Genomic DNA, 14654 nt, shown 5'->3' with positions numbered 1-14654 from the left:
CACATCAGGAAAACAACCTCCGCCCCGCCCCAAATCCTAATAGTCAAATCTTCACTCTAAGTTCTTAATCACCAGAGTTGGGTCCTCCACACTGTTCTACTATACCTCTGGTCTCTTTATTCTCTACAATACCTATTTTAAAACCTCCATTTTAAAAACTCCAATCCCCTCTGGTTCTGACTTTGCAGAGAAAACCAAAGGCTGCACACACACCTCTCCTACCTCTCCTCTCCTTTCTTCTAGAATAAAAACATCTAAGAGCCAATCGCTCCATCAGTGCTTTGGATCCCTCCCTCTACCTTCTTTGGAACCCAACACCATCACTGATCTCTTTGACTCTTATCTTCAACTTCATCTTTCCTGGGTCCTTTTCAGAGATAAAGCAGTAGCTAAATTGCTACGTTCTCTTTTTCACACTCAAAATTCAGTTGCCTAAGATAGCTTCTTTCTGACATCTGCCTCCTCTACTACCTGGAAGAGAAGTTAGATCCAATAGACGGGCTTAATTCCTCACTCTATTTGATATCTTAGCAGCATTCAACACCTGTGCATAAAAACTCCTTTGGCTTTCATGACTTTATTCCTCCAGGTTTTCCTTTCACCTCTTTAGCTACTGCTTGTCAGTCTCCTCTACCTGCTCATCTTTTGCCACTTAACTTTCAAGAGTTCCTATGTTTGCCCTGGGTCCTCTTCTCTTTATAGCAGAAATTGGCACATTTTTAAAAAAATACCGTTTAGTAAATAATTTTAGGCTTTGCAAGCCACAAGGTCTCTGTTGCAACTACTCAACTCTGCCACTGTTGCGTGGAAGCAGCCATAGACAATAAACAATGGGCACGGCTGTATTCCAGTAAAACTTTAAATATATAGACGGTGGGTTGGATTTTGCCTGTGGTTTGCCAGGCCAGTCTATACTCTCCCTAGAGAAGTAGCCTTTCCTGGTTCTCCAGTGATCATGTATACATCAAACTCCTACCTTGATATCCTTCTGTCCCCAAATCTGTATATCCAACTTATGTACATTTAAATGTCTCAAAGTCATCTCAAATTTTAATATAGGAATTGTGCTCTTTCCCACCAAACCTGGTCTTTCTCAAGTGTTCTCAAAGTCATCTCAAATCTTAATATAGGAATTGTGCTCTTTCCCACCAAATCTGGTCTTTCTCAAGTGTTCTCTCTCAGTAAGAGGCACTGCCATTCATATAGTTGCCTAGAGTAGAAAATAAGAGTCATCTTTGATGCCTCTCCTTCTCTCATTCTTTAATTCTTTGAACTGAAGAAATACCTTAAAAAGGCAAGTCTGGAAATGCCATTATTTGAAGAACACAGTCAAATTTAAGATTTCACTAATAGAGCTAAACTTTATTTCCATGTTTATTACATGTTTATCTTTGATGTTGAATACATATGAGATTTAACACACAACTTTGGAGAAAAGCTGAAATTCTCCACTGAATGGGTTAAAAAGGAATGTAAAACTACAAAATACTTGTTTAAGTGCAGAATTCTAAATTATGGCAAACAGAACAATATATACCTTGCCGCTTTTCTCTTTCTAGTTTTCCAAGATGGATTTCATTATAAAATATTTTTTCATAATAATTAAAGGAAATAAGGGATAATCATTAAAACCATTTTGCTTTTAAGTATATAGCACAAATAAAGAGTCTTAATACAGAACTCCTATCTCCTATTTAAAATACAAACACTTCATGATATTATGAATTGAGGGGGATCAACTGTTATCAGTTGCAAATCTAATGACGTAAGCAAACCCACACATGCCATTTGCTTTTGTCTGGAATAGTTAGGCTGATTTAAGGGTGACACACAGCAGAGTTCTATTTGATATCTATGTTAACCACTGCTACTCAGAATGGGGATGGCCTAATACTAAGAGCTTAGTGATGGAAATTCAGGATTAATCAGTTCCAAGTGGCTAAGAGCTAATAAAATTAATCATTCCAGTCCCCAATCTATGACCAAGTACAAATGTACAGATTTTAGCATTCACTGAAAGCTTTATAATCCTCCTCTAAATACTTTGAAACTGCTGCAATTCATAGTACACAAAGAATATAATCTACAATATAATTCCAATGTTTAAACAAAATCAAAATTATAGATGGTTATCAAAGTTGTTATTGGTAATAAATAGTTCCTTGATTCTCTATAAGCCCCTTAGCACATTTTGTGAAGGTGTGTACTCTTTTTAATACTACTAATCTTTAGATACATTAAAAAAATTCAGCTTAAAATTACTTTCTACCAGACATTACAGGATGAAGTTCTTACTAAAAGTGAATAATGCTTATTGTTCTCGTTAAACAAGTGTTTGAAATCATTTGCAAAAACCTATATATTTTTTAATGATGCTTATAAAAGATGTTTAATAAAGGCAACTCACCTCTCATTAGGTTACTCTACTGATAAAATATTTTCTCATGTAACTGTTTAGAGGACATGATTTATGGCTTTTCAACTTTTAAAATTTCACATTTAATGTCATCTTGTTAAAGTGTTTCTAAATTAGTCTTCCAATATCAGATTCTTAAATGAGAAAACAAAGAACAAAAGAGACAAACTCTGTATCAACTTAGCCTCCCGTCCATGAAAATCAGTATTTCTCTTAAAATTCAATGCACACTCCTTTTCTTAGAATAGGGGTCAAGAAATTTTTTCTGTAAAGGGCCAGGTAATAAAACATTTCAGGCTTTGTAGGCAGCCATGTGGTCACTATTGCAACTACTCAATTTCTCCTACTGTCCTCAGCAGCCATAGGCAAGATGTATTTACAGAAAAAGAGCAGTGCAAATGTGGCCTGCAGGCCGTAGTTGTCCAACCCCTGCCTTACAAGACCTAAATATAAAAGAATCATCTAAAAAAATAAAAAAACTGGTCTCCAGTTAGATGTGATGACCGACTCAGAATCTAGCAGTTAATCACTCTTTGACATTTTGATGCTGAACACCTAGAATTTAGCCAACCTTCAGTTTTTGGTTAAGATCCTTCTATTCAAACTCATGTTGTCATGCTTTTCACTAGGGATAACTTATCTTCATTTAAGAACTTGCTTCAGTATTTATTGAGGGATTCAGTTTAAAATTAATAAGTGATAACCATACAATTTAATATCCAATTTAATTTTTAAAAATCTTAATGAAAAATATAACAGAATAAAAAAATTTAAAACAAGTACACTTACTATCCATTCCAGTAATTCATTAAGTCATATTAACTATAGAATAAGAAAAATAAATTCAGAAGTGTAATTACTTTAAAATACACTACTTCCACTTCTGTCAATATTTTACATTTATGTATATATTCTATAGTGGAAGCAGAAATTCTCTCTAAAAACATCTCCTTAAAATCTTGAGGTGCATATTATAGCCACAGGCAATATCTGACATATAAAATTGCAGTACAGGCCTTTCAAATTTGGCATTTTACTGGTACAATACAATGACCAACGTATATAATCACTGTACACTGCCTAGACATTCCAGTAAGAACCATTATTTTCTTTAATGTAGAATGATTAATACATATTCTACTGGGGCAGTGAGGTTAGTAATTCTACAGGGTATGTCCTGACATAATTTTCAAATTGTACAATAACACAAACAACTTTGTTAAGGCCATGTTTTATTTGCTGATTAATGGACAAAAGGCAATGTAATTTATTTTCAAGTATTTTCTTGAAAGTCTGTGCTCATAAAAATCATGAAAAGTTGGAAAGACTGTTAAATCATTGAAACTTTAAATATATCTTACACAATCTTGTTTGTACAAAAATACAAGTTAAATATAAACATAAAGCAATCATGATAATTTTATGCAAATCTGTTTTATGTGATCTTCAGTTATATATAAAAGTTTCTTGGTTCTGTTATTTGTGAAAAGATCAATATCAGATTAAATTACTATCTATTGGCAAAGGGCCCTAAAAAGCTGACTTTAGCATTAATCTTTTACATGGTTAAGTGCATTTCTTAATTTGAGATCACCAAACACTGAAAAAAAAGAAAAAATGAAAGAGCAGTATGTCCATAAACCAACAAATAATTTGGCTGTAATGTATCATAAAACACAAGAAAACCTCACACATCTGTACAATAAACATCATGTATTACATACACACAGGTATATACGTGCGTGCATGCACGTAAATACACACATACACGCACACACATAGGCTAGCACACAGACCCAGTCATAAAACAAAGCCTAATGAGGTGCTGCTTCCAGTTCGATATTCAGCCTTGCATTTTTTCTTACTTCATCAAATGAATAGCTTTTTGTCACTTTTCCATTCTTGAAGACAGTATGGAGAAGATCCTGCACAAATACAACAATACTAAAATTTAATAATTAGACTACCAAGCAAACTACTTAAGTAATGAATGCTTCGATGAATTAGACTGACTAGTCAAATAGAGATGTTGATGGTGTTCAAATTATGAAATGATTTTATACACAAAGAATGCTGGTAGGGCAGGCAGAGCAAGGTATAATCTAAAATGGCTACATAGAAATATTTAACTTTTATGAATGGGAATGATCAAAATATTACATTCTGAAAACAATTTTCCTTAAAAGAAAAACCGAAAAACCTAGTTGACCCATCTTTTTTTTTTTTCAAGACAGAAGATGCTTGTTGCTTGGTTGCCTAGAACTATCACTATCGGTGATAAGCATGACTGATAGAGCAGTAAGGAAAGTCTGCCAGATCTTCCCTTGTTCCCAGCCAATAGACCCAATACCAGTTAAACTCATCAACCTGCAATTTAATAAATTTCCTAGTCACTGAGTTGGGCCTTAAAACAAAAAACAAACAAACAAGCACACACACACCTCTAAAAAACAAGAAACCAAAACTAAACAGAAACAAAAATAACTACTAATTCTTGACTAATGCATAGTGACTGATTTAAAAAGACCACGTATATTCGAAAAGTCACTGATACACATAATCCATCTGATCCATGCAAGGGTAACAAATATAAATTGAGAAATTAGGACTAAATTCCCTTTTGGGTCTGTTAAAGCCATTCCTCTCTCGCTAAGGAATTATCTAACTCTAATTTCTCTTTGAAAAATCCATCATGCCTAAATTTTTAATCTATCATGCCTAAATTTTTCCATCTAGTCTGAAGACTGTGAGATACATATGGCATTATCTAATATTTTTTGTCATTGTGTTGTTTCAAATCATACTGCTCTAGCTATAGCATTTTCTTGCATAAAGTTCAATACGATCTGTCAAGGAATGGTGGTTCCAATTTTTAAATCAAAATGCTTAATTATAAATTGATTACTGCTTCAAATGTTCTAGAATATCATTCACATACTCTTAAAATCAAAGCCTTTTTTTAAGTAATAGTTATGACCATGTCTAAAATGATGTCAGTCCATCTGGAATAAACTAATTCAGCAAAGTCTTGATAGGTATAAGAGTTAAGTGAAGGCTACTCAAAGAACTGCATTAACAGACCATATAAAGGGATCTAATTCTAAAAGACTGTTTAGGAACATATATATTTTTCATTAAAGATAACAGAAAAATGTTATTTCATTAATTTTGGCTCAATCTTAGAAGAATATAACGAAAGTAACAAAGAATATTTGATATGGTATAAAGAATCTAAAGTAATAAATTAGTATTTGTTTAATGTAAACTTTTCTTTGAGAACAGGAATATACATGAGTAGTTTCCCTTTAAAAATGAGATTTTTTTCAATCTAGTAGCTTGAGAAACAGAAATTTATAACTTTGAGTTCATGAATGTAAATATGTTTTTGTATGTTAAAGGCCATTAGCTCATATGGACTTTAGCATACTATATATTTTTCCAGTTTGGTTGACCTGAATCAGAAAACTTGGTTGAGCCTAGGGGTCAACATTTATTAGTTATGTAATCTGAATCAAGTCACGTAGTTTCTCACATTACACTACTAAGATGACATAATTTGCCTTTTTAGCCCATAGAGTTGCTGTGAGAATCAAATGAGACTAAAAAGAAAACATCAGGATTCCATTAAGTTTTTAAAAATGGAATTATATTTAACATTTTAGAATTTGGATAGCCCTTCTTTTATCCATTAAAATTACCAGAGTTTACTATAATATAAGAAGTTATGAGAAGTCTAAAACAGCATTCTTTAAGTATTCCTAACTATTCCTCTTCAGAAAAGATTCATTGCTAACTGGCAGTAAGATCAAATACACAGTTTGCTTAAAAGCTCATCAGTCACTATGTGGAAAAACTTTTACTTTTTTTGAACGTTACAAAGTATTTCACTCAATGTATGTACAGGTCTCATATTTATGATCTAGCCACTAATATCTTTCATCTTATTTTGGTAGTCTAGGTCAGCTGTTATATATATTTTACAATAAAATTGTTTTGTCTTTCAAGAAAAAAATTGTTCTGAAAATAATTTGAAATCAAAATATAACATAAAAGTTTCCTTTCTTAATGTGGAGAGCCAAACTACTACTGTTACAAAAACAAAAAACCCAATCAGCATGGATACATACATGACCATATTCTTCAAGGTCTCCTTTTCCTTCCTCAAGTGTAACAAAATTCCCTGCTGGTGTCCTATGTAAAGATAATCGGCCCTTTTTGGACCTTTTGTTGGGATCAGCAACTGGGTCCTTGAAGACATTAATCTGTAATACAAATTAAAAAAGAGAAAAAGAAGACTGTCAGAAATGATCACTCAACTCCATTGGAAAAAAAGTATATACATAATTTACATATGTTTTAAAGCATTTGTAGGTATAATGAAACTAATCTATATTGGGCTTTTAGAACATAATTCTGGCCTGTTTTGGAAGACAGAGTCTTGTTAGGAAGATACAAACACAAGCCAAAATCTTGGCTATCCTTCCTTACCAGTGCAGAATACCGAATACTCCACTTTAGATAGTCTTTGAAGTTAACATGTGATCCTTAAGGTATCTCTTTTTATATTACAAATTGCCTTTAAACTGATCTAAAGTATAGCCAAACCAAAAAAAAAAAAAAAAAAGTCAACCGAATTATATAATCTGTGGCAAGGGAACTAGGATTTTACTAAAGTAAAAGCTTTCCTACTTCATAACCTTTCCCTTTTGTTTCGTTTTACTCTATTACCCTTGATACTATCAGAAGCGAAAAAGACCCAGAGAACCTGAAGAGAATAGAATGTTTTTGAATCAGAAAGGTAGAAACAAAACATAATAGAAGCAATTAGTGATAGTTTTGAAAGGAAAAACAGATGAGTCAGTCTCAGAACTCTACAAAAAAAGATGGAGGTGAAGTAAAGGAGAGGATCAACCCTGTTCTTAAGAGAGCTGTTAGTTTCTCTCACCCCCAACCACTGACCCACAGACTTTTAAGAGTGTATGAACATCTAGGGGGATTGCTGTTCAGCTGCCTAGCAGCTTGGGTTCTACTGTTCTAAGGCTGCTGGAACATGATTCTGGTATCATGACTCCAATCTCATACTCCACCTTCCTGAAAGTCTGTTTTGATAGTGTTTACATACTTGCTTACCTTTAATATACATTGGCTAGGCTAGCTGACACTCCCTCTCAAGTAATGCCAACTTTTTGACTTCAAAGTTATATACTGAAGTAGTGGGAAATGACTGATTTGCATTATGTCTCTTACCTAATCTCTCGCCTTATTTTTCCCCCCTTTTCCAAGTCTCCTTTTTTCTCCTAAGTCATGTTATTTATTATCTAATGTCTCTTTTTTTTCCTTGTTTCTGAGTCAAAGTCAGTGGTATCCAACAATATTAATAGTTCAGTTCAAGACCATATCATCCTTTGACTATTGCGTTCAATAACCGCATTCTACCTAGGTACATAAAAAAGGTACTAATACAGGAGTAAAAGTAAAAGGACGTACCCCAAGGCCATTGGTTACAACATAACTACACTTGAAGGAACAATTCAAGAGATCTCTTGTTAACTTCTGTAGCAAAGCTCCACCAGAACCGAAGGAAACATTTTCAATACTCCACTTTTTTTGTTTCATGCCTTCTACAATCTACAAGATTAAAAGATAAAGAAAACAAACAAGTAAAAATTAAGTAATTTGGAAGAGGAAGCAGGTAATTTTCCATGGGCCATACTGATGAATAAACTATTCTAGAACTGTTTTATAACACAGTAAATGATGATAGAAGACTAAAGCCTATACAAAATTATATCTCACCATTGTCTCTTTTAAAAGATACACCCCACCCAAAAAAAAAACAGCCTGAGGGATAGTGTGAAAGCAAAGGGTTTTGTTCAAAGTTACTGAATCTGTTGTTGTTGTACTATAATTGTGGTTAGGGTTGGGGAAATGAAGTAAATGAGAGGGAGTGAGAAAAAACTGGCTACAACTATCAAAGGTTACTTTAGTAAACTTCTCTCATCTGTCTCCTAAAGTTAGTGAATCATTAAAAATTCACCATATTCCCCTCAAATACTAAGAGTCTCAACCTAACTTATTATTTCGGACACTGCAATATAAAAATTATATAAACTCTAAGAACCTTTATCTTTTAACAAACCCATATTTAGAAAACTAACCTTTGTAAACCCCAACCATCTAATTCTACTGCTATATGTGAAGAGTCAAGATGGAAAATACACAATTTAAAGTGATTCCTTAGACTGTACATAATCCTAGTCTCGAATCTTTATTATTATACATGAACCTCAAGTACCCTAGGTCCCCACATTCAGATCTATTTTTCACTGAAATAACTGTGAACAAATATATCTAAGACAACAACAATAAAAGTCTTATAAAAATGTGAACTTAAGGAATGTTTCAAGAGAGTGAATTTCAATGTGGAAGAAATGCAGAGTAGAGTAGGAAAATGAAGGGAAAAAAGGAAAACAGATAGATGGAGGGCAAGGCGGTTTGGGCAAAAAAAAAAAAAAAAAAAGTTTCAAGCCTGTCACCTGATTTTAGATATGCCTCAAGAAGCACAAGAATGAGAAAATTACAAAGAACAGTAATCATCCAATGTATAGCTCTGTATTGCTGGTTCAGTTTCTTTAGGATATTCTTGCCATATAGATTCACCAAAAAGTTATAAAATTTGGACAATTCAAAGTTTAAGTGAATTGTTCTGTTAAGAGTGTAGGAAATGATAGAATTAGGGAAAAATTACTATTTAAAAATATTTACACATACAAATCAGAAAGAAATCTGACGACCTAATTTGACATAAATTATTGTCAGACACTACTCTTTATTTTCCTATTTTCATCCCAAGTTATTTAAGTAACTGAAATGAGAAGTCATATTATGCCATTAGCATTTAAATAAAATATTTTTGTTATCACAACCATACATCTGAATCATTTCCTATAATCTATAATGTTTTCACAATACTTACATTTAGATAAAAAAATTTAATGTGCTATCATTAGGATTTACATAAAACCAATGTTTTCTAGTAAATCTCTGGACCAAAGTTGTGAAGATCAGGAGCAATTTCTCAGAAAATTCGTAGAAAGGTAGAGAAAAGTGTTCTAGGAAAAGAATAGTGGGATAGCTAAAGAGGAAGAAGTGTTTAACATATGTAGGACTTCACTTGCAAAGAAATCTTGCCAATTTTGAGAATTAGGTGCCATTTTAATGTCATTAATGACTGAATTCTTAACTGATACACAAACAGAAAGAGAAAACAGACACTTTCATGTTTTGTCCAACATAAAAGAGATTTTTGCCTTTTAAAAAAAATAAGCAGATTGATTGTGGTATACACAACCTTTTAGTAGGCTTACATTGCAACTTCACAGAATGTCACCAAAAAACTGACTGAGTAAGCAGTCCAACAGGCTGACAGTCAATGAAAGAAGTGAGAGCTGTTTGAAATTAAACAGATCTTTAACTTTGTCAAAGTTATGGTATTTAATTTAGTATATGTACAAAGCAAAAACAATATATGAATTCTTCCTGCTTCTAAAAACTTATTTTGACCTACCTCTAATATAAAGAAAGCAGGATCACCCTTTAAGTAAACTTACGTATGAGTGCATCTGCATTACACAAACTATTCAATCTCTGCTTGTTCTGTTTAAGGTTTTACCAGTGCCAAAAAATATTTGTCTCAATATTTAGCTTCCTGTTACAGTTAAAAAGAAAAGTTCAAGTTTTGAGCTGTTTTTCAACTTTTAAAACACACATACATTCTCAAAGTTTATTTAAAACAAACAAACAAACAAACAAAAAAGACGGAAAACCAAAAAAAAAGAGGAAAGCTGAGACCTTTGGTTTTTAGAGAGAAGTTTAAATACTGATTGAAAGACTCAAAGAGCTCACCACTGGAACAAGGAAGGGCAGTGGGAAGAGAATGGGGCTAATGGGTTTTCTGAAACTGGTACAGTACTCTGATACCAAGATAAGAAATCTTTAACTCAGCTAAGCTAAGGAGACAACAGCAATTACATGTGCCAGCTGATATTTCTATACTCAGGTCTTCCTCCTCGTGTGGACTTTTCTTCTTTCTCTTCCCTTTTCAAATGAAAGCCCCTAATGTCCCAACACCAAATATCTCAGAAGAGGTTGGGGGAGTTCCCACTTTTCTTAGGCAAAGCGGTCTGGGAGAGTTGGTGAAAGAAACCTTGTTCCTGTTATTGCAAGAGATCTATGCCAGATACAATCTTTGGGAACTCTAAATATATATTACCGCAGAAATAATGTTTGTTATATGCAGTAATTCTTACTTTTAAACAAATCTTTGGAAAACAAACTATTTATAGTATTGACCTTACTCTAACCACACCAAACTCAAACAGAAAAATCCTTTGATACTTGTATCATAAAAGTGGATACCATCAGAGACTAGTATATATTAAAATGTCAGTGGTTTACAATAGCAGACAATCCAAATTATGACATCAGTGATATCCTTAAATTTTATGGCATACTTTGGGTATTAGTTAAAATGAAATTATAGCTCTTCAGAAGCTTATTTGAAAACAGAAGAGGCAAAAGTTTTAATATTATACTCTATTTGGTTAAATTTAACAGTAATGCTTAATTTAGAAGAGCTGACAAATCATTTTATAATTTTTGAAAAAGTATATATTGGGTTTGAGTTTCACATTGTTATAGATAGAGTACGTGAAACTCCATATTGAACAGGATCAAGACTTTGTTTTATATACAAGGAACATTCCTTCACTTGCATTTTCTTGTTTCATAGTGATATTTCTTTAGGCTCAGGATGTAAGGTGGTCAGTAAGGACTGGAAATAGTAAATGTGGTTTGGTTGGTACTTAAATGCTTTAAGTTACTATTATTTATAAAATTTAAGCAATTAACAGAAAAGACATATACCATTATAAACACTTACAAAAAAATGATAATTAACTGAAATTATTAATGTGCTGTTTATCAAACTATACCTTAATTACCTGATTACCTTATTGGAACATTTAATATAAAACACATACCTCTTGTAAGGTATTAATATCTACTCCATCTCCTTGAATAACTCGAAGATAAGGTGGCAGCAATTTGTAGCCTTTTGAGTTCTCAGTAACAGGAAACTTCTTACCTAAAATATCCAAAACCTGTACAGAAAAATACATATCAAACACAAAATAACTAAAACTGAAAGTGTAAAAGCGTTCCAAAGTTAAAAAAATGACTGCTAGACAATGTTGAGAATATAAAATTAATCATACTTAAAAATACTTAAAAAATTTTACAACAATGTATAAGCCTTCTCAAATTTAGTCTCAATTCCTTTTGATTATGCTAGAAACCAGCATACTATTTTCTATCAATTCAATCTACATGATAAAGTGGCTTAAAACATAAGATTTTTCTCTTACATCTTTCTTATTAAATAGATTCAGGAAAAAACCTTTAACTTAAGAGCTTAAAACAGCAAATATAATACTTTATAGAAAGCATCATTTAACAAACTCATGATTATACTTTTGATTTGAATTTATTCTGCTTGTGCCCAACAGTTTTGTTTGGTTTAATTCTGATATAACTAATATAAATCCATTTGAATTACCAAGTTCAGAGAAATGATATGCAGAAATGAAGCATATATAATCCAGTTTCTCTGAAATTCTCCTCACTTAAAGATGACACCCATTTTTTTTAAACCAAATTGGATAATATGCAAATCATACCACTCATTAACTACTGAAAGTTTTGTAGCAGCTGAAATACCTAAACATTGATTTAAAATTTCTCAGAAATCTTGGTCAGAGATACAAAAGACTCATTAGACAAATTTTCTTCCCAATAATCACTCCTTTTTCCTAAATAAATTGGTTTATGGTTCTAACAATGAGAATATTCCACAGAAATGACTCAGTTTATTCTTAAAACTAGGTTTATACATTTTTATTAGGTAACAGGAAAAACATGAAACCTGTTAAGTTTGCTAAAACCAAACCTGTTGATCTTTCAGGCCAAGACTTTCAGATTGGCCTATTACTAATTAGGATAGAAAACGACCTCCCTTGATTCTACACGCCCCCCACCACTGCCTTTTTAGAACGCAAACCAGTGGGTTTCATTGACTTTTTTCTGAACTGCTGAAAGAAAAGACTTACTTCTAGCTCTTCTCAACATTTAATGTTCAATAAATACATTCCTTAAATTCCTTAGAGATGATCTCCAGAGCTTAAGGGATAATTTATCATCTAATCATTAGCTAGAAAACAGTGTGGTAAAGTGGGAAGGTGATCGCTAGAAACATCTTCAATGGAGACTTAGCTTATTCCATCTACAGTGGAGACTTAGTTTATGTTCTGTAACCTTGAGCAAGTTACTTTAACCTCTCTAAGCCTGTTTCTTTGTCTATATAAAAGAGAATATTTGTCACAGGATTTTCATAGTGATTAAAAGTTAAGCACCTAACACAGTGTTTTCCTAGTAGTAAAGATCAAATAACCTGCTCTTATTAGTGTTTTTCAAAAAAGGCAAACCAAGTCCTGAACACTAAAAAAATGCAACATTGCTACATTAAGGATCAACAGTATCTCTAAAGAATCAGTATTTGAAAAGTATTTTCAAATTATTTTTATTCCACATTACCTTGCACATATATATTTTTTTGCACTAAAAACGTCAAAGGTATAACAATGATTTGTGATAATGGAAAAGAAACCATAAACTGCTAACCAAATCACAGGACTGGTTAAAATGGTAATGCTATTAATTAATTTTGAAAGTAGAACATATCTATTCAACAGTACTTAACTATCTGACAGTGTATGTAAGCTTAACTCTGGGTATCCCTTCTGTTATTAATGTATGACCTTGGGCAAATCTATTACTCTCTCTGTGCTGCAACTTTAAAATAAGTGGACTGGTCCAGATAGTTCTGTAATGGTGTATGTATAAATGCAATTAAAAGTAGTGTTGATGCAGCTGGTCTACAGGCATTTTAATAATCAAATTACGTATTAAAATTTACCTTTAATAAAGTGTCAAGAGGATTTCCAGAATCAGGTCTGATTATTAGTGGTGCCTCTGTACTTCTTGATACTATTAAATGTCTCAGATCTTCACCCCATATTTTCTCACACGCATTATAAATGTCATAGCTATCGCTGACCACAGAAACAGGCACTGATGAAAACTGTGTTACTATATGTTCAAAAGCATCTTTTTCATGGTCTTTCCCCCATGCTGTTATGGTACTAGAAAACAAAATGAAAATAAAGATTTACTTAGGCAGACACATTATCTGTTCCTAAATGATATCTCATGTTTTCTATACTACATCATCAACACTGCAGAGAAAGTGAGTGATTTAATGAATGCAGATCAGAAGCTTAGTTGAACATGTGGGCCAAACCACCCCTTGACCAATTTTTTAAAATTCCTCTCCAATAGTTATTTTAGCTTTTAAGTCATATTGAACCAACTACGGTTTCCCCCATCTTTTTGGTATCCCTGAATCTACCCATTTAAAATCAGTGAACTAAAAAAGTACCTGCACTCTATTCACTATGCCTAGATGTTAGAAAAAATGAACACATGCTCCCATTATTTGCTAGGCGATGTAATTACTTGGCTCCCTTCTGTGAATTTTCGAAACCATATACCAATAACAGTAGGGACATACATTTGCTGTTCTTTTACTTTTCAAAATCTTATACTTAAAGACAATTACTCATACTATACCATACATACATACATACAGTTGACTAACTCTTAACCTGTTATATCTTCAAATGTCCAGTAATAGGTAGTATTTTATTTCATTTACAGATTATCCACTACCAATTAATATTTGCCCAGGGAATAAGAATCTTAATATCTAGTTAGAGCAAAGCATAATTAAGATGGGAAACAGAGTGTGAGAATTTCTATAGGGCAAGAATGGTTATAGTCATTTTTACAATGTTCTCAATACAATTCTTATTGAATAGATGAATATATGTAACTTAAGTACTTGCTGGTTAGCTAATGTATGATTTTTAAAATTCTTAAACAGAACACTAATAATGAATTTGAAAATTGCTACTATTTCCTCATGCCGAGCAATTTTCCTTTCTCTCTGATTTTCTAGTCTGCCTCTACCCCATTTTCCTAAGTAAAATAATGTAAAGACAATTCATTTATTTATTATAGAACCCCATGTGACTATAAGTTTATCTCAAAACTAATTGAAGAG

The 14654-nt window shown here is 32.5% G+C and overlaps 1 protein-coding gene across 1 annotated transcript in view; it reads right to left on the bottom strand.

Annotated features, from left to right (window-relative positions):
• Positions 1 to 1334: 1334 nt before the first annotated feature.
• The window catches only part of NAMPT (nicotinamide phosphoribosyltransferase), a 33359-nt gene continuing 20039 nt past the window's right edge, over positions 1335 to 14654 (bottom strand). Inside the window, exons 7-11 of the mRNA XM_011372509.2 lie at positions 13449 to 13674; positions 11458 to 11577; positions 7904 to 8044; positions 6544 to 6678; positions 1335 to 4341 (exon numbers count right to left, since the gene is read on the bottom strand). Coding sequence (XP_011370811.1) covers positions 4231 to 4341; positions 6544 to 6678; positions 7904 to 8044; positions 11458 to 11577; positions 13449 to 13674 — 733 coding nt within the window. The 3' untranslated portion in view covers positions 1335 to 4230. The remainder of the gene's footprint in view (positions 4342 to 6543; positions 6679 to 7903; positions 8045 to 11457; positions 11578 to 13448; positions 13675 to 14654) is intronic.

This window comes from Pteropus vampyrus, unplaced genomic scaffold (assembly GCF_000151845.1).
Source record: "Pteropus vampyrus isolate Shadow unplaced genomic scaffold, Pvam_2.0 Scaffold208, whole genome shotgun sequence".
Lineage (NCBI taxonomy): Eukaryota > Metazoa > Chordata > Mammalia > Chiroptera > Pteropodidae > Pteropus > Pteropus vampyrus.
This window is presented reverse-complemented; position numbering and strand designations above follow the sequence as displayed.